We start from the raw sequence: 25,369 nt of genomic DNA, 5'->3' as shown, positions 1-25,369 counted from the left end.
TGAACATGGGAACAACACCTGGGAGGACATGGAGGAACAGAATACTCTACAGCAGTGGTCCCACAGGATGCATAGGTGGGCTGCCAAAGAGAGGGATTCAGCAAAGAACAAGTTATTTGTGCCCTAGGGCTTGAGCATTTTCTGTTCAGCAAAAACCAGCCAGCCTTCAGGGACAGCTCATAGGAAATTTTATTCCCATGGGTCTCACCTGCTGGAACATCAGGGAAAGGGATACATTTATGGAAATACTGGTGCTCGGCAGAGAGACAATTGCTATTGATTTTGTATGCTGGGTGTTTAGGTCCTACAGTGACAGGGAGCAGTATAAAACCTAAAAGAGACAGATGGAGAAGTGCTTCTGGTTCAACTTCCAGCATATACCTGGGTTTTAGCCAAGACAGATTAGATGAGAGCACTTTTCTGTTTTCTGTTTTCTTCTTCTTTTAAAGCTTGTTGCAGACTTCCAGATCCGTGTCTTATCTTTGAGTTACTTACCTATGGCTCTAACTAGCACCCATTTCACCCATTTTTCCATGGCTTGTGAAGCCATTGTGGGCAGGATACAGCAGCATTGCTGATACTGTAACCCCATGGCTTGTGTCAGAGCGAAGGATTGAAATCATGCTGCCAGCTCTGAAATGGTGATGGGCAGAGAGGGGAGAGAGGGAACAACAGTGGCAATGCCTAGTGAGCTGCTATTTTAAAAGCTGTCTTTTCTTTAAATTTTTAGACTGAAAAGATCTACAGCCCAAATGCTGGGATCAGTCATACACAGTTCAATGCTGCAGATGACAATGAGGTCACAAATAATTAGTGTCTGTCATTTATTTCAAATTTATTGCTCTCACTGCAGAGATTTCTGTGTAAGACAGAAATTGCTAGTAGGAATGGAGAGCGGAATGAACCAGTCTTAGTTTCTTAACCAGATTAATTACTCTGCAGGATGCATAATTTTCTAGGAAGAAAAGAGACCTTCTATTTTTCATGATAAACCCTGTCACAATGGGAAAATTACTGGAGAGATTTATGTGAGAAACTATGGCAAAAGCAAGATCAAACTAAATCTGTTATTATTTTACTGTCTTTTTTTTTTCTATTTGCAACACAATTACAGGCAGCTGTAAATCAGGTTCAGCCAATGTTCTCAGACATAATTAACATTTTGACAATTCAAAATAAAAATAAGCAATTGAAAATAATTATACATCCACGTTCACAATAGCACAGGTCTGTTCTTAACCTTTTTCTGGCCTTCCTGCCACTTCTGGCAAGGCCACCTCCCCTTCAGCAGCTGCGGCTCTGCTCCCACACCTCATCCCTCTTTCATCAAAAGTCTGCCCAGGTGGTACCAGGGGTGCTGGGCACAATCACAAGGCCAGCTCCCTCACCAGTGCCACCAGAGTCAGTAAAGCACTGACAGAACTGCTGCAAAATCTCTGAAATGGCCTTGCTGACCTGTCTCAGCCTTAGGTTGAGAAGGGCTCCAAAGCCAAACTTCTGAGCTTTATCTACTCTTAGACCATCTGCACTCTTGAATAACTACACAAAAGTATTCCAGTTCCGAGCACCTTAAAAGGAGGGAATGAAACATTTCCATCTAAAAAACCTGGCATAGTCACACAGCAGTTTTGCCTGTGACCCCTGAAACACATCTCTTTTCACAGGAAACATAAAACTCACCAGTAAAACAGCTGTTTCCTTCCTTTTCCAATTCTGATTTCTCAGTTGAAAACATCCCTGCATATCATGTAAGGCAATGAAAATCTTTAGATCCCAGTTAAACCAAGAAAAAGAAATCAAGAATTCAGGGGCAACAGCAACTCTACATAGATTGACAAAGCTGACTTTTAGCATTTCCAGTTACATCTTTTGAAAGAAAAGAAAAAGGTTCATAGAGTTTAGAATAGGTTCAGTAACACAGCTAAAACAAGACTCAGCTTACAACATTTTTTCAAGCTGGTTCTATACAAAACCACCCTTCTGGAAGCAGGCATTAAATTAGTTGCATCTACTGAATCAGCCCTAATGCTTCTATCCTGAATTACTGTACGGTGCTAATTTTGTAATCTTGTTCTGTTGCAACTAGATGCTTCAGATGAAGGTTACAGCCTCACTGACTGGCGTTTCTGTAGGCAGGGAGGTAAAAATTGGTCTTCCTCCTTCAGTAGTTAACAGTACATGTTAGAGCAAAGCAGATGCACAAGAAAAGCAGCTGGTTGCAGGAGGAGGGAGAAAGAGCAATATGAGTGAACTGTTCAACACTAAGCAAGAGGTCTCAGCTCACCAGTTGTCTTGCTGTTTATAGCTCCATTTTAGTGATCCCTAAAAATAACTAAGAGGAACCAGTTTTCCAAAATAATATGTTTACACCAGAGAAAGGCTCAATTGCCTAAAAAGCGTCTTGCCTCTCATACACACGTAGCACAGCCCAGGGACTCCCTGATCAGCTGCTCAGTTCACTACGTTGCCCAGACTGGGTGCTAGAGGAGACATCCTGGGGAGGTTAAGCAAGTCCCTGTGGGGCACAGTTGCTACGGCCAAAAGAAAAGGTGCCATGAGCTTTGCCTCAATTCCAAATTGAGCTGATGAGTCCCACCAGGCAGATGGTTTGACAAAGAAAGGACATACAGAGGCTACAAAATGGCAGCAGTAACTACTTTTACAAAACACTTTGAAATCTCTGCATAAAAAGCACCCAAGTTATTTACTACATTCCAAAAGAAGCAGATTTTGGCCTTGAGATTCAGTATCAGAAAAAGATCTCTTTTTCAGAAATAAATAAAACCCTTCTACCTTGGATACTTTAGCCCTTGAGGTGCTCCAGAATAATGTTTTTGCACTAGCTTGTATTGGTACACGTCCTTTCATTGGGCTGCTGAATACAAAGCAGCTCCCACTGTACAGAAAGTTACAGTACTTGGAGCTCTTTTGCAACTGTCACTGAAATATCGCCGTGCCTCCCAAACACCAGTGAGGCTGGACTCTCAGTGACCCCTGAGGTTGGAAGGAGTCATCCTACCCACCTTGGGCAGAAATGATCTGCTGAAAGGTTAAGGAACTCCCTGGGATTGCACAAGATATGGTGGTGGAGCCAGAAATCAAAACCAGTGACTGCCTGAATTCTTGTCCTGTTGTGGTTAATACCATGCAAAAATTGCCAAAACCAGGTATCTGCCTCTTTCCTCAACTCCCACAAATACTGCACAAACTATGGTTAATGAAGAAATGACCATAGCTAAAGAGTGGCTCTCTGCGATTACTGCCTTGGAGAATATAAAAAAATTGTTTTGTTCCACAGGCATTAATTTTCTGAATGCATTAGCAGCTGAGTGCACCAAAATTAAACCTGGAAAAGTAAAAGCATTTTGCAGTTGCAAGTGCAAGGACCAACAGCATCCAGAAAAAAAATCTTATTTGAAACTATTTCACTATTTGACACTATTTCAGTCAACTTTGCAAAGAGTAGTATGCAGCACGAGGAGTCAGTAATGTCTGACTCATGATTCAATCTAAATGTTAAACAGAGCCTGGCCCTTAATTTCTGCATATCCCAACTTTCCATATCCCAAATCAGTTTCTCCTGCCACCACTTGCAGTAAGTCTACATAATATATAAGATTTGCTGCCCAGGGAACTGATCTGAATTTTGTCCGTATCAAAGGTGCTTACTTTCTGAGCTAGAAGGAATGCTGTATGTGGATGAGGTTTAGTTTTACATACAGAAACATTCACCAAACTGCACTCCACAGGGACACAGGCTCCAACTCTCTGCAAAGAGGAGAGCAACAAACAAAACCCCATCCAATTTAAATTACTTCAGCACTTCTGTTTATCTGAAATTCAAAATACAGGCGTATTTTTTATAGCTGTAATCAAGCTTGCTGCATCCTTGCTTGAAAGATTTCTGTCCCCTAGTATCCAGTATCAGCCCCAAGTATCTCTGAAGATATACCAGGGAGAAAACAAACAATATTCTGTGGCTGGTGGTTTGAAAAGGAAAAAAGTACAATAACTTGTAAAGCTGAAGCATTTGATGTGCAACTTTTTGGCTCTAGAACCTGGGAAGTGCAATGGTTTTGTACCTTGACCTCATCTCCAGACCCTTCTGTCTGTTCAAGTGGAAGTCTGAAATAGTGTTTCTCTACCTTCATCCACAGATGACTGACAATCCTGTAAGACATTTATCTGTGACTGCTGAATGGCAGTGAAGGGATGAAGTGATTTGGCAGCTCTGCCTGTAGGAGGGTTGTTCCTTTTCTGCCCACAGAAACTAGTCAGGCAGAGAGAGTGCAGAATCAGGAGCCTAGGAAATGATGTAGATTAGGACAACTGATCTGGAAAGAGGACTAGTATCCAACCCCTTATGTGCTTTGCCCTGTGTTTCTTTTTTAAAATAGGGACATTTCTTGGTTGCAGGGAGCACTCTGAGGCACAGCCTATGAATATCTGCCAAGTGCTCAAAGTACATCAGATGGAAAATGCCATAAAAATGCCCAGGGCTGTTGTCAGCATCTGGGCTGGAAGCTGACCCTTATTCCACCCTACGCACTCTGCCCCCACCACCTTGATGTATTAATCCTTAGACCCTTTAAAATAAGCCAGGACAGGATTTGGCCAGAACACCTTTTTTTCTTAGTGTTTCCATAGCATGCAGTCTAGATTCAGGACACCATTGTAGCAGATGGTACATGAGCCAGAAAGACAGTTCCCACCCTAAAGAGCTTGCTATCAATGTTGAAGACAAGAAGCAGATGCAGAAAGATAATCAGGGAAGAAGGCAACAAGACAACATGGATCAGCAGGAGAGGCAGAGGTTGTAGTGCAACAGTGGCCTGTGAATTTCTTCCTTGTCATAACAGCAAGAAAAAAAATTGTTTCATAGGCCACTGGAGGATCTTCTTTTCTACCCTATTGAACAGATTCTATCACAATGTCTCCCCACACACAGATAGCTTCTTGGGGATGAAAAGGAGAGGATTCCTATGGAAAAGTAACCTAGGGACAGGATTTATAGTCTTCTCCAAAATAACACGATCAAGATGTTTCTGAAATGATTCCTTTTGTAGGAAAGCTTGTGATAAAAGCTCCCTACTCATTCAGCTTATTTTGATATGATGAAAGATGGCAGTTCTGATACACGTAAGACAGGTTTCCAGCTGAGAAAGCTCAGCGCAACACTTCCTGTATCTGTAGAGGGAAGGAGTCCATGGAGATCGCTGGTAAAGCTGCTCCACGCCAAATTGGAGATTCCTAGTGCATGACTTAAGACTTTGAGGAAGAGGAGAGGACTATCTGAGGAAATACAAAGAGAAATGTGTAATGGAGGGCCAGGTGTAGTAGACAAGCATAGTAGAAAAAATGTGTTAAGTCATCTTGGCACAATGTGGAGAATGCCTGAGTCCACCAATGCATACAATAGGCGCGTTAGAGGAATATAAAAGGAATGTATGTCCTTACGGAGACATTTTCTCTCCCTGACCTACTATTCAAAGGTGTTTCACACATGCCACTGCTGGCTTCATCAGGCATGAGTGGTGAATTTTTTCAGGCCAAATTTTTTGTTCATTGGCTTAGCAGAAACAGTAGTATTGCATAGGCTACTCCCTCTCTAGACACAAAATTCATTAGTAGTTTTTAATTGGAAGAAATACTGTGTTTTTATGTACAGATATCTAATATCAAAAGTAATTGCTTTTATAGAATACTCATTTGGAGCTGGTTTCCCCTTGAGATGAGAAAATGTATTCTAATTACAACAGATAATTCAGGAGGAGATAAACAGATTGATGACTGGAAGGACCAAGAAATAGGAGCTACACAGACCATTGAAGATGAAGATAAAAGCCCATTTGTGAGGTAGAACACTGATCCCAAGCCTATAGATAAAAGATGCCAGAGTTTCATCAGAGCCTTGATATAAGCAAAATCAATTTCCTACAGAGCAAGGATCCTTAAACAAGGGAGAACCATTTGATATATTTTTAAACTTAAATTTTGAGTAACAAAAAAAAAAGAGCCTACTCCATATGCAGAATTCTAAATTATATATTTGTGATTCTGTTTTTTTAATTTTCTTTTTAATGATCAAAAAGATCATTCACAGGGAAAGATCAGTTTGTTTTCTTTAAACAAATATCAGATACCAAGATTATTCTAGAAGTTTTAAAAACCCAGCTGACTTGTGGCTTGTGCTAGTGAAACTTATAAAATGGAATTTTCTCTTCAAGGCTTTGGAAGAAAGCCAGAAAACTCCTCCTCTGGTGATGGCATAAATCTGGAGTTGGGAGGGGGGAGAGCTGAAATGTTGGTGTAACTGCCCAGCAGCCCACTGATATTAAAAGGAGACAAAAATCTGAGTGTCATCAGTTTGGTATCTGGCCTCTGGCAGTAGCCAATACCTGAGGCTTCAGAGGAAACGAAACACAAATCGTAAAGCACTTGGCCAATTAAACTGCACAGTCGTTGGAAGCAGAGTTCCCTTCTGAACGCCACAGACAGGTAGCTAAAGCCCTGAGGCATAATATTAGGTTACTCTCATTATCTTAACTCAGACAGGTAGAAATAGGGCTTAAAACTACCCAGTGCCCTTTAAAAGCTCAGCCACTAATTTTGGATTCAGTGGTCTCCTGCAGCAATGAATTCTCTGGTACTGTCACGGTCAGAGTGTCACTGACTCACATGAAATGGATCATCTGTATCAATATATTAGATTTTCTTTAATTTTTCCAGGGAAACAGAGGTGAGAACTCCTGGGGAAAGTGATCATTGAAACGATAACAGAGCCATTCTAGAGAGAGGGAAAGGGGCTTGCTTCTCCTTGAAAAGCTCCAAGGTGCAAGAGCTAAAACTTTGGGGCTGTTTATTTAGATACAGGAACAAGCTGCTCCAAGCCAAGTTAAAGGGCTTTCATTTCATAAATGAGGAAAAGATCTTTTGAAAAACAAGGAGTTTGCTTGTGTGAATCAGAGGTGGGGAAGGGAAGCGGTGGACAGTTGCAGGAAGGGAGTTCTGATCCCAGGTCTGACAGGACAGAGCCCACAGCTGAAAAGATGCTGTTGGATGCAATGACATTTTCTTGCACCTACAGAGCTGACTGCACATCTCTAACTGTTAAAAATACCTCTTTGATTTCTGTTTCAATTCTGGATAAGAAATCCCTGACTGGCCTATTCTCAGACCAGCTCAACTAGAGCAGTAAATCCCACAGGGTTAGGTCCCATAAGGAAGAAGTTATCTTTAAATACAAGGAATCTAAAAAAAGCATGTCTATCTAACTGCAGGTCCTATGCAGGCTTGTACTACCCTAGACTCTGTTGTGCTGATATTAAAGTCTAAACTACCCAAAGGCTGTATCACATCTGATGTTGCCAAGCCTGCCAAATGACTTCCTTTCAGCTCAGTTTTCAGTCGGGCACCCTTGGGACACTCCTCTGTCTCAGAGGGATTGTGTCCAAGACCAAGCAAGACTTTTCTCTCCCTGCACAAGGGTGTTTGGTGAGCTCTCGACAAGGACCAGACAAGCCCATCTCCTGCAGCATCATTTTGCAATCATGCTCCACATTATTTGCAGACATTCATGTGCCTCCCTGCTCATTTACCTAAACAGCCTGCTATTAAATTAAACTAACATAATCACATAGGCAGCTTTCCCAATAACAAAGTAGCATACAACACTTGCCATTTGTATGACTGAAAAGCTCCCGGTTGTTCAACCCATTTTACACATCAGAGGATGACAGCATTAAACCCAGATGTAGTAGCTGCTGGAACTCAAAATCCCATCATGTATGCAAGCAGGATCTGTATTTTCAACGGCTGTGAAATTAGTCACCAAGTTCACCTCTGGCAATGCAACTACAATAAAGAGACAACATAACACCTACAGACCTGCTGGCTATGTCCACTGTTCTCCCTTCCATGCTCCAAGAGTCACTATCCGGTGTCTTTGATGGCCAGGAGAGAACCAAATGATGTGAAACAGTCCCCAGTTTTGTCAGAGCAGTGCAGGTTCTCTATCTGCTGCCTCTCAATCTTATCATCAGGCATTTGTCCTTGGGAATAGATGGTAGGAGAGATCAGCTGCCTCTGAGGACATGAGATTTCAAATACTCCCATCAGATCTCTTCAAGGGCCCTCACTTGAAAATCAGTTAATTTGGATATCAGTTTTGACAGGAGCCAGAGTGAGCCTTGATTCCTCCATTTTTCTTTCAGTGTGATATTGCATTATAGGCTCTTTAAAGGTGACATACTTTTCTTTTGCATCATTACACAGCAATTCAAAACATACTCATTTTCCTGACAGACTGCCTATTTTACATCTGTAGATATGTGTATTTTTCTTAAACTGTGTTTGTGTGCTTCTTTTTCAGGTGCATCTTTGACACCTCGCAGGGAGTTTGCCTTGGAAATTTGGTTTGAGATAGAACTTGTGTCTCTACTTTTCCTCCTCTCTTCTCCCTTCACTTTATTTTCATATCTCATGTCAACATAAGCTGCAGCTGTGCCCTGCTTGTCAATGCCAGGCTGCAGTGCCTCCTTCCATCAACCTCTTAATACACATATGATTTAATTTTCTACCAGCAGGACAAGTCAGTTCAAAGCCAAACACAGGCCACATTTGAAACAGCAAAAATACAGCCCAGAATCCAGCATCTAAACCAAAATGCTCACAAATCCACAATTTATGGCAGTTTTGAAGCTACAGCGGATGAAGAAAGTTACTATGCAGAGAGTCCTAATTGGTGAGATAAATTGGCAGCCATGTTTACAGCAGATCTATTAGAGGATGCACCACAACTAAAGGTCTGATTCTCTCCTGCTCACAGAGGAGGAGGAGGAGGAGGAGAAGTCCACAGTGACGAGAATCATACTTGGTTTTGAAGTGCCTTGCTATTGTTTAAGGAAATATTGAGCCTGGATTTGCTTTTGGCTCTAGCGAGGAACACGTTCCCTCTTGAAATTCATAAAAGAAAGCCTGTTTAGAAACGAAAGACACAATGTTGCATGGATAGCTTGTAACATACAATTAATCAGGGATTTATCAGGGAAAAATAAAAAGAATTAGGTACCATATTCTCTGGAGGAAGTAAATCAAAGGATGACATAGTTTTGCAAAAGAAAGAAGAAATGAGGATAAAGAGCAATTGTCAATAAATTTGAGAAAATAAAGACGTAACGTTAGGGAAAAAATATTGGTACAATGATTTATTTAAAAGCAGTAATAAAAACATTGCTTGTTTTGATTTCTACTCTTTCTGGTTTATTGTTGATATAAATTGACTCAGACTTCCAGGAGCGGGAAAGCTACGATCCACTGTTACAGGCACTTTAAAACCTGATTCATTATTAACAATATTGGCTTCATTTCGTGTTGGTATTTTCATGAATTGACTGTGACCTATGGCTAGTTTAGGCCCTGACAAACGCACTGCAAGACAAAGAGGGCTTTGTTTGACAAAGTGGGGGGTGCATTTGGTGACAAGATGCTACTTTGATCCAGCTACAGAGCGTCTTTACAGCTGTCACACCCATAGAGAATTCAGATCGTGTATACAGACAATGGCTGGGTTTTTGAAACAGTGGATCAGGCTTCTCCAATATACCTTCCTAATGCCACTGTCTGCAACAGTGCTTATCTGGTTTCCACCAAGGCAATGTAAAAAGAAATGCAAGTTTTCAGAGACTTCAGTTTTTCTTCAAGCTTTTCTTTACTCCATGCAGAAAAATTCCATAAAAGAATAAATGTTCCTGTCCCCTGATGTATCTCAGGCTTGTACTTACGAGATGTTAAATTAAACAGTAAAGAGAGAATTGAAGACAGTGACAGAAGGTGCCTTTATACAGGAGAAGAAGATCCTTCAGTAAAGAGACAGGTACAACTCGGAACTGGAATTTCAGAAGACTGAGATCTGAGTTTACAGCTTGCACTCATCACACCTCAAGGACAAAAAGCAGACGTGCCAACCGGTCACACTTAAACTTCAGGTCAGACCCATGCTTCCCATAAGCAGAAAGAGCTTTCCAGCACCAAATGGTCCCAGTGGAAGCCCATGCCGAGCCCCCTGGGCCGTGAAGGGTATCTGATGAAGTGAGCAGCCGGGCATGCATCACGCTGCCTAGCAAAGAGCAGCACAGGATCATTTCTCTGCTCCTCACATAATTTAATTATTCAGTCACTACTGAAAGGCAATGAGACAAGCTAGTGGGACCCAAGCCTGCCATTTTAGGAAGCTGAAAATAAAGGAGGCTCTCCTGCAGTACTGGTGTAGTGTCAGGGAAATTTCATGCTCCTACAGTTACTAACTGAAGTAGGCAAGAAAGCAGAGAAAAAAATGCTTGTGTTAACATATTGCCAATTAACAGAGCAAGCAGAGGAATTCAATGTGAAGATCTGAATCTGGTTCCTTTAAAAGTCAAGAACTTGATTTTTATGTTTGTGTTTAAGTAAGTAAAAATCCCACTTGTCACCAATACGATTTTTAGCCTGGTTTGCTAAGAAAAAACAGTTTGGGGAATCATGCTGTCTGCATTTGTCTATCTGTCAGCCTCCCTCTCTCATACCCTCCCCTCACCTCTGCTCGTTAGATTTCGAGAACTGTGTCTAATTTCAGCCAAAGCTTGGCAGACAGTCAGAGGTCTCCAAAAATTACATTTCTGCAAGTGTCACAAAAGTCGACATCTGGAAAAAAAGTGACATTAAAATGTTCCTACTGAGAGAACAGGTTCAGTGAAAGATCAAATACAAGACACCTCTTGGAGCTATTAGAGACCACCCAAGGATTCACCTTCAGGGTATCAAGCCACAAGAAACTGAGCTTTCTTGCTTTTGCTGCTCAAGGAATCAAACACTTATTTTTAGAATTAATTGTGGTAATTACTGGATGTCTAGGTCTGTTGGATGTCTGGCGGTTATTTATATCATTGATTAACAATATCACAAGGTAAGATGTTGCACAGACTAGTCTGGACTCAGATCTCCTCAGTTAAATAGGGGACACAGATAAGAGGGGGGAAGGAAAAGAGCAGAGAGCTGGCTGGCACCACAGCTGAAGAGCAAAGGAAAGCCACACTTGGAAATGAAGCCTAAGGTCTCCTAAGCCTGGGTCTTGTATTTCAGAAGCTCTAAATAGTTTTTCAAAAGCTAGCACTGAAGCTGCTCCTTTAGCCCCCAGTTCCTGTTTCTGTGAGCTTACACACGCTTCTTGTCAGGTGTTAGTGGCAATGATGAGAACCAGGTTAAGTGATAAAACATCATGGATTCTGGTCACAGATTATGAGATTCCTAATGAAATAATGAGGTATGTCTGTGACCCCATTTAAAACCGCTTTCCCTGTGAAGATTCTATGTTAAAGAAAATTCATATGGAAATGCCTCACTAAATCAGCACTTCTTTCCTTAGGAAGAGAGAGACAGACTTAGAGGTGAGGCACCATGACAGCAGGACACACCACTCCACACAACTCTGCCGGTTTCCCCTGGCATTTATTAAGAAATTAATCTTTCTGATTGTTCATAGTAGGGGTGGCTTTTCCCTCCCTACCTTTGAAAGGTATATAAAGCAAGGTATGATCCCAAATCCACACAGCCTCATCAGCAGAGTATCGAACAAAACCTTTTTGACTTTTTTTTTAACAGGGAATTTGTCAGTTCAGTATCTGTCAAAATACTTTTGAAAATAATCAACCTCTAGTTTCACAACCATATGCTGAGATACTAGTCTCTAACACAGAGAAGCCACAGGCAAGCAATATCACCCATCAAACAGATTAGAGGCATCTCCTTCCAGTTCAGGGACAAAAAGAAAAGATCATACGCTGACTTCTTTTTCTGAAATAAATTTCTATCCAGGAATACCCAGTTTTGTTTCCTGATAGTATAGTGTACAGAGGATGTCTCACAGAGCATCACCTAGTCATGTCTAATTGGTGCTGATCCTGCATTAGTTGTCCTGTCCTTTGGGGCCAGTTCTGATCTTGCTGCTACAGTGCCATAATTAGGCTCTGTAAGAGACAGTTTTCATCACTTGAAATTCTGGTCCAGTATAGTTATCAACAACCTACGTTAACATGAACTGTCAAACTGTAGCATGGGCTTTACCAGAATAACCTATTGTACATTGTGCTGCAATGGGGAAATCCACCTCTCCTTAGGGCTAGAGCAGTCCTAGCAGGACTCATGCACAGATCCCGATTCCAGTTCACTAATCCCATGCTTACTTCATCAACTATAAGCAACTGTAATAAGAAGAATTTTACAAAGTATTTCACTGGTCTCATTCTTCCACAACCTCCACTGGGTCTCTAAGACAGTATTTGTGCTCCAGCTTCTTGTCAGTATGATTAAAGGCTTAGAGATGCCTAAACAGCAAGTCCTGGAGCGTATGCAAAAATGCCCTCTGCGATGATCTACACCTTCTCTGAGGGCTGCATCACTCAGCCTGTGTCCGTTGGCATGCCCGGCTCCACCATCCCAGCTTCAAAGTTAGGCACTGTCTTTGTTCTCTCATGAATATTTCTCCTCCATTTCTGCATATCCTCTGCTCACTCTTCTCACTGTGCAAGGAAGACTTAAAAATCTCACTTTGTGAACTTTAGGCTTAATTCCCTGACCCCATCTAAGAGAGCTCTCTGCAGCTTGGCTTAGGGTTTTGTGGGCCTGAAATGGGAACATGGCTGTGAATATGTGAACCATACCAAGCTGACTCAGAAAACAGAAGGTTTCACATATAGCCCCACTGGGTACTAGCATTATAAAAGCCACTTCCGTTCCAGAATTAGTTTTCTGTTGAATGAAAATGCATTGAGCCAGATGGATCTGTTTCAGGAGGAGGATCAGGCTGGCACAGGTCTAAAATAAAAGATTTTGGGGTTTGTGTATTCAAAGCTGGAGTAGCTGAGAGCAAAGTGTTCAGTGCAGGTGCTGACATGTTCAGATCTACGCCTAAAGGAGTACCCCAGCAAGGAAACATCGAGTGAGTTTGCCAAATATTAAATTGAAGAAAGATGGGAAATTTCTAATTAATACCTGAAAATCTTTTCACTGCTCCCTACAATACTAGCAGCAAATAAACATTCTTCAAGTGTTGAGAGAGCTGCAACCCTTAGCAGATGCAAAAGATCAGTAAAAAGTGGGAGAAAAGACTGGCCACCAGGAAGAAATACACAAGCAGGCTCCAGAGGAGCATTTCACTGCCCGTGTCCCTGCGATGGTGCTGAAAGTGAGAAGCCTAAATCCGCAGACCTGGGTACTGGGGATTCTCCACGTGACTCAGAAATTATGTAACAGAACTACCAAAAAAATGTGGTTTCCAAACCTAAGGTTAACACAGGCTAACACCTAAACCACTCAACCACCCATTTTTCCAACCCAAACCCACTCATTGCTTGTGTAAGTTGTAAGCACCAATTATTTCAGCAGTTAGGCAGCTTAGTATTAGGTTGTTTAATAACTTAAACATGATAAGCTCACTCTTACCTCATACTCCACTCCCATCTGTTACACGGAGCCATCTGCAATCTATCATCATGTTGTAGGATTACAGCTCTGTGCAGCAAAATCTGTTTTTCCTATTAGAGGTGTGAACAGTACCTAGTCCCTGCTCAGCACCTCCGGTACAGCGCTTGTAACACAAACAACACAGGAATACGTAAGCCTCGTTGGCCAGCTGACACCAGCACAACGGGGATCAGCATCTTTCATCAGCAGGTTTGTGCTTGCGGTAATCACCAATGGGATTGAGTTTTGCAGATGCAAAATTGTGCAGCTATCAGTAGCCTCATTTTACACATGGCTGGATGACTAGAAATCTGCCTTATGAGGAATCTATAAAGCGACTGCAAATTTTAATCCTGAGGAAGACTAACCTTTGGGTTATACAATGCTATTTCAATTGGGGATATTTTTAGTCTTATCACTGCCTTCAGTTCAGTATGCACAGGAAAGAATACCACCAACCTTTTCTACAACACAAGGCTTGCTTGAAAATGAGTTAATACAACAAAAAATACATTTTTATTTACAAAAGCTTCACATCCTAGAGGCATACGAGAGCTGCAGAAAAAATAAATTCAATTTCTAAAAGGGCAGTAAGGCCCCATTGCCAAATAAAATACAAAACCAGCATAAAGAATCCAAATGAAAAACAACCAATTAACCCTATTCACCCCACCAAAAATGCCACAGAGACAAAATGAGAAGCTAACTTCTCCAGTATTGTAGGAGAGGGCTTTCCAGCTGTCATGGTGGATACCCTCCCAGAAAAATGAGCTCCTGTGCAACAAAGCCCCTTTCGCTTTGCGAATGCTATGGCAGTACCTTGGCTAGATTGCTAGTCTGGGCTGTGGGAAACAGGAATTGGAGACTGTGTGTGACCTTGCACAAGTTCCAGCTTTTAATGCATTCCAAAGTGCTCTGACGCATTGAGGATAACTCCTAGGTGCCAGCACCTGGGGTCCAATCTGAATGCTTGCAGTAAGGACCTGCTCTCCCTTCAGGGAAATATCAAACCTTGGGCTGAGGCTCAGAGTGGGGCTAGTCAACAGAGGATGCTGAAAAGCTGGGAGTGAAAAGTCCCATCATTGCATTGAAGTCTGAAAGCATTTGCCCACATAGGACCCGCAGCTCTAAAGAATGCAGAAGAGGTCTTATTCTTCACCTAGAGGAAAGAGAATGTTATATGATCCTCCTTTTGTTTTTCTTTTTTAAACAACATACTAGTGGTTAAAGCATTCAGCTAGGATGCAGATAGCCCATACGCATTTGATTGCATATGCACAATAAAAATACGTAATCAATCAAATCTTGAGGAAAAGTCTAGTTTTGGATCTCAGTTAGACTCCGTCAGTTCGGCATCGATTTGCCCAGCGCTGCCAAACCAAGACAAAAATTATCACAGGCAGAAACAGATCTCAAAGGTCCAAAGTGAAGGGCTTCTACCATGCAGGCACTGGTGGAGGGGTGGGGAAGCTATGTCCACAGGAGCACAGGCAGTAGCTGAGGCATGGGGCTTGTGTCCAGCAGCATACGTAACGGACAGGGTGTGAGAGGAGGATTCCGTTTTGCTCGGCGGTAGGTAGATAGTACTGTGCAGTGTTGTGGAAACAGATAAATCAATCTCTGAACAAAGCTTGCTCAGATACCAGGAGCAAGACAGCCATGATAAGGCTGCTAATCCGACCTCCTGATCTGTGTACTTCTTTTTGCAAAATGCAAACTGGAGCCAAACAGTGCAAACACAGAAGCAATCAAAGACTCCAGTAGTAGGGGTCAGAGGTAGAAACACAAAGCTCACCAGATCTATACTAGAAAAGGGAATCACTCCAAAACTTCCAAAGAGGAAGGATCCTGTTCTCAACCATACTAAAGCAGTACAGGGACACAGCATGAATTCATCCTTTATACTACATATACATCATCATAACTAGCCAATATACTGTTCATCCTCTGGCAGAAGTACCTTCATTTGGCCAAATTTACTACTGAGTTACTATGCTGATAACTACTGGCTGTGCTGATGCTTCTGGATCAATAGCACAGATGAATTTGGGCAGCTGACTTCAACAGAACTAAGTGCATGGGTGAGCTGAGGAGAATTTGGATCATTGCTGCAGGCATGAAAACCTATTTGAGCAACTTACCCCATCCAACCATCATATCTGTCACTGTCCACACAATGCACTGCTGACAGCAGAGCAGGGGTTGGCAGGCTCTGCGGTTTGCTTAGAAAGCAGTGTTGGATTTGTACCTGACTTAGATTCCCGACTAAACATGACTGCCGAATGTAACACAGACATGGTTTTTAACAGTTATCCCCAGGAACAAAAACTAGTAACACACTGGTAATCCCACAGAGACCTGCTCTGTGCTTCCTGAGTCTACGAAGTCTATGACAGAGGATACTCCTCGCAAGTATTTCTGCGTAGTCTAACACAGCCCTATGTGAACCTCTAGGTGGTACTTGTCTTTCACAGTATCTGAATATTTAAAGAACTTCACAGAAGAGAGACCTGGCAGGACCCATTTTCTTCCCTGATCAGTTTATCAGACATTAAAGCCTAGTTGGGAGACCTTTTATGCTGCTTGTACCAAGCAGTGGTTCAAATGCAACTCTAGCAAACCTGGCTTGAGTCATGCCTTATAAAGTGAGACCCTTACACAACTGAGCACTTATTCTCATGAGTACTCCAGCAAAGACAGCTGGATTGTCTGTATAAGTAGCTCTGAAATATAAGTAGAAGGTAGATAATTGAGTTCCACAGCTGACTTTTGCCTACACAGGCTCAGATTTTCTCCTCTCCCTCCTGCTGCAGCTAATTGCCTGAAGAGGGGAAAGCAGTGGTTTGCACAGCCAAGGAATTGTCCGCCTGGAGTGGAGTCCAGTGGCACACAGAGAACAAAGGCCTTTACATCAGCAGCTTCTTACCACAGACATGTCTTGGATGTCTTGGCCTTGCAGAGAGGAAGGAGGCGTCAGGGATCTGTTGGGGGATAGCATGGCTTTTGCCAGTGCTATACCATTTTACAGTGGCTGTTCAACCTAAGGGAGATACTGGCACTGCAGCAGCCTCTTAGGTATTTGCTCTAACATTTAGCCCAGATGGTTAAGACTGAAGCAAATGCACTAAAGGATCCCAGAGGCCCAACATGTTCCTTTGTATTTTCATCCACTTAGTTTGGGTTATTTAGATGTAATTTCCAAATGATGCTGTGAAATAGGTAACCCTCTCCTGTACCATTCTGCCTGACAGAACCACTTTTAAGTATCAGTGCTTAGAGAAGCTGTTTCAAAAACCTTTTCCTTGGCTTAGTTTTCCTAATCATTGCCCATTCTCACAGGATGACATGCAAATTACAGCTCAAGTATTAAAAGTATAAATCAGACTGTGGTGGCAAGTAAAAGGACTTCTAGAGAATAGCTCCATAGGAGGTGGTGCAAGGCTTAAAATATTCAGAAATCTATATTCTCACCTTTTCTAAAAATGTTTGGCTCATTTACTTAGACATCCCTTCAGCCCCTGAGAAAAGTGTGTCCATACTGCTCATGATGACAAAGCAAAATGAAGTCTATTGTCTCCTCAGGTATCTACCCTGCAGTTGCCCTCAAACTCTCCTCCAACACCAGTAATCAAGGACATACTTGGGGGGGAAAAAGAAAAAATCTATTAGGCCTTTTGCCATTTGTCAGATTCCCAGAACTGGCCCTTTTCTTCTGCTTTGTTTCACTAAGGACTCCCCTCACTGAGGATACAAAACAATTCATGGTCCTAGGCTCATCCTGGGCTTGAGAGCAGATCCCTCAGAACAAGTCATCCAAGTAAAATAAAGGGAGAGGCAGGCAGCCACATCTGCTTGGCAAGACAGCTTTGCAAGACTGGGCAGAACACACGCAGAGTAGGTTAGTCAGATGGCAAAGCGTGAGAGGGATTACTTTATTCTGAGGACACCCATTTCTTCCTCTTACTGCAAGACCAAAAAACTTTATCTACAGTCCTTGAAGTGAGCCCTCTCAACACACATTTCAGCAAGATGACATAAGAGGCATAAACAAATGAACACACACAATTATGCAGAAATGAAGGGGCCTGAGGAATGCAGTAAGAGAGGTAGGAAACTGGTGTGAGAGCTTCTCAGGATGTTCCATCGGATTTCCCACAGAAAGCACTGCTGCACTGTCCTGTACATAGCAATGAGTCCAAGTTAGCTAAACCAGGTGAAATAAAAAGCTAGTACAAAGAACCACAGAAGCACAAGCCCAATTCCCTCACCGTGGGAGGAGAATGTCAAACAGAGGGATAAGAAAGCAGAACTCAGCTCCAAAATACCACTTCCCTAGACATCTACAGACTTGCATATACACACGCAGCCCACTCCATTTAGATCTACACCAGATCACAGGTGTGACATCACTTCAGCAAGCCAGCTGGTGAAGCTCAATTTGAAGAAAGGACCATTTTGCCACAAATAGTAATCCCACCCTCAATTCCCTCTATTTTGGAGGACCTCTTGTTGATGCAAATGAAGGCCCTTTCCTACTGCTTCAGAGTTCAAAAAACCAAGGCCAGAGAAGTCACACAGATTATCCATGCCACATTCTTGTATACCACCAGTGCGGATACTGCAGGCAATGAAAGAAGACAGAACAGAAATTAGACGTAAGCCAACACTGAAAAATTAAAGCCTACCCAGCTTTGAAGCTATCTTCACCAGGTGAAATTTCATATTCTTCAGTGTACTGGAGAGTTTGCAAGTAAGAACTCGAAAGCCTAACAGATTAGACTGAGAAATAAATTACAGAACCAAAATTGTCACCTTCATCCCCAGCAGTACTACCATGCATTTAAACTCAGAATAACTCCAGCTAAATGAGAGAACCTGAGACCAAGTTGCATCACGGCTGCTCCCTCATTACTCCCCTTCCATTCCATAAATCAAGCAAATCTTGGCTGAGGAGATAGCCTTGCTTCAGGTAATTTTTATGCTGCTCTTATGTCCTACAGGACTTGCTCAATAACCAGCAAGTGTCAGTTGTGCTGTAGCTTGTCTCCAAAACTGTCTGGGAAACCTGGATATTCAAGAACACCTGAAAGGATAAAAACTATAGGGCAGAAAGACAATTTTTAATCTGTTTGAATCTACCATGCTGTCCTTGAAATGGGTTTTGCCTCCATTTACGAGGCTTTCAGATACTCACAGCTATTTCCATGGCACCATAGCTATGGGTTTTAGGAAAAGCGGACACAAGTCATACACACATCCAATTAAGCACTTGGCTGCTTTAGCTCTGTGCTCTCAGGAGATGACGACTTTGGGTCAGTAGGAGGATCTCTATCTGGTTTTCATTCTTAGAAGCTAAAGTTCTCCTATTTCAGAGGACAGTTTTGATCAATCGGACTACAACAAGGTTGGAAGCTGTTCTGCTGTCATTGCCTTTCTTCTTTCCTGTTATCCAGAACATCACAGGCTCTTTTTCTTTTCTTTTTGTTTTTCCCCTTTCAGATTGTTAGTTTAAAATAAGTCATGGAAATTACTACCAAGTGAAACCCCACAAATAATAACAATAATAAAAAAGTATGCCAAGTATACTGAGAAAGAGAGGCTGAGTACCCATTAGTAAGGTTAGAGAGGGGCATTAATAAAAGGAAGATTTGCTAAACATGACTCATTTCTTGTCCTTCCTTTCATAAATCTTATTATTTCCTTGGAGAATAGCCATGCACTCAGTGGCTGGAACTACATTCTTAAATGGTGCTCTTGGTTTAACTACCACCTGCCTCTACTTAAAAGATCAAATATACAAAAAACCCCCCAAACTCAAAAAACAACTACTATCAAGGGTATTAATTTAAAGCCAGGTTTTCTAGTCCTCTAAACTGTGTGGTGGTTATAGATATGCAACAACCATGCTGCAGGTCTTCACTAGAAAGATGACAGACCCATATTTGCTTTTCCAACTCCAGCCACATCTACAAAGAAATGGAAAGAAACTGAACTGGAATATCTCCTAAAAGGCAACAAAACCAACATCAGTCAAAGATTTTCTTTCCACCTCTGTAAATACTGCTTTTAATCCTATATAGTACAAATATTCAAGTTCTACACAAATAAATGAGTTAATGATAAAATTACATGATTTTTCTGTCAAAGGAAGCTTTCTTCCCAGCTACAAACACAAAAAGCAGAAACATTACATAAAAAAAATAGTTACCAGTATATGAAACACAGAGTATAGGAAGAGACTTTAAAATCACTGATGTGCTGCTGGAATGGAGATATATTTTTTGTATTTGCCAATATTTTGAAGAGTTGAATGTAATTTTGCCCATTTTACAAAAGTGATTTACCCTCTTTTTTCTACCAGACCTTTAGACCTTTTCTTCCTAAAGTGCCTAAATAGAGCAATTCTATTTCAAATATTATGTTATATTTTTATAGGGGCTATCCAAATATCATCTCATGATGTTTTCTTCCCTTATGTTGGGGAATAAAATCTTGGCCTTCCTGAAATCACTGATTATGAGTTTCCTCAGCTACATAAATCAAGACTAACATAGCTAAAGCCAATGTGAAGTGGAAATCAGTCTTTTGGACTTGACCATCACTTTGCAATACAGAAGGTCAGGCCTGTAACAATGTTTAATTACCTAAGCTTGAGTAACTGATCCAGAACAATTGAAAATACTTGTTACATGCTGTGTGGTAAACAGATAAACTGCAGCCTAACTTAAAAATAAAAGAAAAGGGAAATGTAGTTGGTATTTTTCACTCCTGCTTTCGCTAGGCCCAGCCTTTCATTATTTAAAAAAATCCTCAAAATGAGACCACATGAAGAAGCCTCTCACCAGTACAAGGAAAGCACATGTCTGAGAGCAGTCCCCACAAATAAGTAGATACTTTTGGAGATAATTATGTGCTAATTTTGTCAGATGCATGTTAGCATCAGACCATAACGAAATTAAACAGAAATAGTTATAACATGAGAATCTGTACATGGGTATGAGAAGGTGCAGTTTCATTAATGTAAGGCTGGCAGTCACACTTAATCTTCCCCCATGCACACGTGGCTTTACCTCTCTCCTCTGCAAAGGAATTACTCTTCAACTGAAAGTTGCCAGCTGTAAAAGCTTCTTTTTGACAAATCTGATGTAGGCATTTGCATGATTCATTTGCAGCCTGTTCCCAGCCCTTACTTTCAATATGGAAATTTGGAACCATTTTCAACCAGCCCCAAGCCTACGAAGAATCAACTGTCCTTTTAAAAATACTACTGTACCTTTTAAGTATGCAGATTGCCAGGCCGAATTTTAAATGCAATCACTTTGCTTCCAGTACAATCTAAAAATCAGGAGTCACAGGCTGCATGAATCAGTTCTCTGCACGTAGGACCTGCTATTTCCATCATTTTAAGCCTGTTTGCTGCAATTTTGTGAATTGTCCACTTTCCCCCCCCAACCTCCTCCATGAAATGCGTATGCAATATAAAACCCATTTATCATACTGGAAATTGTTATTGTGTTTAATTTTCCCAAAGAGAACAAAATCAAGTTATGATGTGTAAAGAATGATAAGCTGTCAAATTCAAGAGAATATTCCAAACTTATCCCTCCACGTCTGCAATAGAACAGGTCAAAGAGGTCTCATGTAGAAGACATGGGTAAGAAGACACGATGTGAGCATACATAATGAGAAGATGAAAACTCTCTTAATCTTTGCAGATTGAATGAAATCTAATTACATGCTGTATTGATTGTTGTGTATTACTGGAAAGCGACAGTGAAAAGGGAAAAAGGCAATTACAGTGAAATTGTAGCCTGACCCTTCAATTGCTTTTGGCATGAAAGGTTATGCTCTACTTGGGGCATCAAAAATTCTTTATCCTCCATGGTAAATCATTAGCAACAGACTCAAATGGAAAACTGATTAGGGAAAAAATTCAGTCAATTAAATCTTTTCTATTTTTTACCCTTTACAAAAAAATAGAGGCAAAGAAAGAAAATACCAAGGCATTATCATTATACCATTTCATGAATTGCTACTAAGCCTATCTGGCATTAGTTCTGTGTTGACTGACAATAAATCATATTCATCAACAGAAATATCATAGTAAAAATGGAAAAATATATAGATTGATGAACTAGATCTAGAATAACTCAGTTTTTCAAAATAAATGTTATAACCGAAGTCAAATATTAAGAGGTAAAGTTGCACCAAGGAAATTCCACAGACACGTTTCATTTCTTTCCTTTCCCTTTGCACACTCCGTTCATTTACTTCCATCAAAAACAGCATCAGCTGACTGTAAAGAAAGTTTTCAGAAATACTATTTTTGTAAGTTGATAGAAAATCAAAGCACGAGCCAACCGAAAACTGTTGTTTGGGTGTGTGTCTGCACAACTCTGCAGAGAATCATGGCAATTCTCCTTCATTCTATTCTAAAAATTCTTGTTCTGCCAAAGACAATTGCAAGGACCAGCTTTCTACTGACTTTCATGCATGGTTCTCTGCGTTCTGCACACTCCTCCACAGGTATTGTATACACAGTTTTTATTCAGACTGAGAAGTTAATGAGTTCTCTAGTGATCAGTTTCAGGTTGCCTTGATACACTCCTAACATTACTCCTTGTGTGTATTTTTCCTTGCAGAAGGTACTCTTTGAACTGACATTTCTTGGATTGCATGAAAACAAATAAGCGTGACAGAAACAAAATGCTGTATGGCTGCAGTTGTAGGGCTGGTGTCCCACAGAAGTGTTTTTTATCGCACTGGATCTTCAACAGAGTCCCTAGAAAATCCAGGTAGGGTTTTACCAGTTTAGGACTAATCCGGATAGAAGAGAAAAACGAAATAAAAGAACACTGAGACTTTATTACCAAAAATATAAGATACTTAATAGGTGGCCCTAAATTTGGTGATCTCAAGAGACTGAAAATTGAAATACTGATCTGGACAGACCTACCGTAACAATAACATTGAACTAGACTCAAACTCCTTGCTTGCAGGAGTTCTGGGTATGCAAGGAATTAATATTTCTTATAAATAATATCTGTCTACCCATGTCTCTCTCTGCCTATAAACGTGACTTTGACCCACCTCATGAAAAAGTAACATCCAAGAAGACCTCAGATGGCTCTCTAACCTTGTGATGAAGCAGTATACAGGATGATGTCTGAGAAATCTTGCTTGACAGTAGGATGAAACTGCACAGCTCCAGAGCGGACAGAGGGCTTGTGTAATGAGAGTCTTTCCATGAGACACGGTAGAGCACTGTCACAGACAGGCTCCCTTGAATCTCAGTGCTGCCAGAGCAGCTTTATTCCCATTAATGGCGTAAGTAATGAGTCATGATATTAAAAACTGAATACCAGTGAACTAAACCCAAATACAGATGCTTGATCCTGATTTTACTTACAGGGATGCAACTCTGATGATTTCAGTGGGGTACCTCCTCATTCATTAGGACTTTTTGGTTTTGTTGCCACAGGATAGGGGGAGGGGGGGGAAGTGCCAAAGTATCTTTTCACAATGATGATGAAATAATTAATCTGTGTTAATGCACCACTGCGTAATTAAAAAACCCTATGTCAGAGAGAAACTGAAGGGAAATGAATAGGAAATTTGCATAGCTCAGCTTGAAAAACTTTCTGTCTTTTCCTGTGTAAGAACTTTCAAGAAGAAGAAACTGCCTACAGTGTTTAATATGACCTGAAGAAGCAACATAACATTTGAGTTGGAGTCATTTCACTGTGGAGTTCCACATCCAACAAACAAAATTAAAGAAGAAGAAAAAAATCCCCCAAATAGAGGCATACATTACAGAGAGCTTCCTGCTTACTGTGAAGCCACAGTCACTACATGCAGTGGTGCCTGCCTGGTACATTAAGGACTTCTGTTGATTCTCCAGGGGATGCCACGCTGAGATGAACCCAGAGCAGGTAAATCCTACCCAAAGTCTCACCTATGAACAACTCCAAGAACAAATCAATTTGGGCCAAATAAACCCCATTCAGTTAAGCTATGATGGATATAGCTCAGGGACTGATCTGATTTAGTTTGGGAACTCTATGGCTTTTCTGAATTTGGGAGGAGGATTTCCCTCTTAAATCCTACATTCTTCAAAACTGCTCCAAACTGTGGTTAGGAAACACACAAGTGTTGACACTTTTCCTCTAATTCACCAATGTGTATTTTTGTGACTAACACCCACACTCCACATTCCCCTTCTCTCCCCCCCATTTATACAGATGAGTGTGTAAGGGAATGCCTGTTCTGTAACACTTGCTGGCACAGGCTGCACATTACCATAACAGTCTAACCTACTTCGATTTATACAGTCATTCAGAAAGTAGTAATAGGAAATACACTTTATCCCAACCCTCCTGTTTGTCTGCATTTTGAGACTACAGTAGCCTCTGTTCAATCAATGCTATGAATAAGATTTTCACAAGCAGCCTAGAAGCACATTTGGTACATGCAAACATATTTACACTGGAAGTTTTACTTGGTGCTAGACACTAAATGTTACATTTATATTATAATTTCATGTAAAAGTTCACTCCTTCAGCCTCTTCTTGTCCAAAGCACTGATGTATTTAATCACGTACTTATTTCTTTGATGTTTCACACTTAGAACTTTAGGAATCTATGCAAATACGCATGCACTTGTTTTAAATAATTAGTTTCTATATGAAATATTAGTTGTCCTACGACAACTTTGAAGGCTTAGCCTGCTCTAACTACCATGGAAAGGTTCTTTGCTTACCTACCAAGATTTTTCAAGGCTGGTGAATTAGAATGGAATGTCATAAAAAGAAGTGGTGGATGCTTCCCCTCCTCACCAAAGATAACATGAAATTTAAATGGCAAAGTCATTAAGGACAAATATGGGTGCTATGTTTGAAAAGTACACTGTGTAAGAACTCAGTAGAATGTTTTTAAAGTAGTTCTAAGACCAAGTATATGACTTCTAGCTATAACCTAACAGCGTATCTGCTATACAAACACCTACCCATGCAGAGCTGATATATCCAGGCAAACTGTAAAACCTGGTACAGTTTGCAGGGACTTCCACCAATCCTTAAACCCATGAACTCTGCAGCCTCCTTAACTTTGTATCTATTGAGGAAGCCCTGACTTCGGACTGAGAGTTGGCGGTGGGGGAGGCAGAACAAATCCCTCCAGAAAAACCCTGCAGCCACCTCTTTCCCTTCATTTCCAGCACTTCAGCAGTGGGGTCAGTGCGTGTGGTGCCCAGGCTTCCTTCCCCAGTGGTCGGGCAGCTCGGGTGCTCTTCCCCCATCTGCGGCACCCTCCCAGGACACAGGGCACCACGGGACTGGTGCTGCGTCCCCTCCCAGCCCTCCGTACCATTTAGCTGGTTGTAGACCACTTCCTCCAGGTGGTCCAGGCGCTGCAGGATGGACTCCCGGTCAGCCAGGCTGCCCACCTTGGCGCCGCGGCTCCTGGCCCGGCGGTCCGCGCTCCGGACGATCTGCACAAGCTCCTGGGAGCGGTCCTGGATCCTGCAGTAGACGGAGAAGAGGATGATGCCCACGAAGACCAAGATGTTCACCGTCAACAAAGTTTTGATTTTCCGTGCCACCGCCATGGGAGCCGCCGGCGCGGTGGCGGGGGGCACATCAAGGCGCAGGGGCCGGCGGCCTGGCGGCCACCCGGCGACAGGGAGCGCCAAGGGCGCGGAGCGGGGCGGAGGGGCGCGGAGGGGAGCTGTCCTTCAGCACCGCCGCGCCGCTCCCCGCCCGGCGCCCGCCTTCGCCCCGCGGCGGGCTGCGCGGCATGGAGCGGAGGGGCCGCGCAGGGAGCGCGGGGCGCGGAGCCCAGGCACTGCTGGCTGCGGAGCCGCCGCCTCTCCTCC

General features: G+C 41.9%; 1 protein-coding gene across 1 annotated transcript in view; it reads right to left on the bottom strand.

The window, feature by feature from the left end:
• Positions 1-25,102, bottom strand: part of GALNT9 (polypeptide N-acetylgalactosaminyltransferase 9) — a 140,784-nt gene extending 115,682 nt beyond the window's left edge. The window contains exon 1 of the mRNA XM_068412768.1: positions 24,862-25,102. Within this exon, the coding sequence (XP_068268869.1) occupies positions 24,862-25,102 (241 nt within the window). The remainder of the gene's footprint in view (positions 1-24,861) is intronic.
• Between the last annotated feature and the right edge of the window lie 267 nt (positions 25,103-25,369).

This window comes from Nyctibius grandis, chromosome 14 (genome assembly GCF_013368605.1).
Source record: "Nyctibius grandis isolate bNycGra1 chromosome 14, bNycGra1.pri, whole genome shotgun sequence".
Lineage (NCBI taxonomy): Eukaryota > Metazoa > Chordata > Aves > Nyctibiiformes > Nyctibiidae > Nyctibius > Nyctibius grandis.
This window is presented reverse-complemented; position numbering and strand designations above follow the sequence as displayed.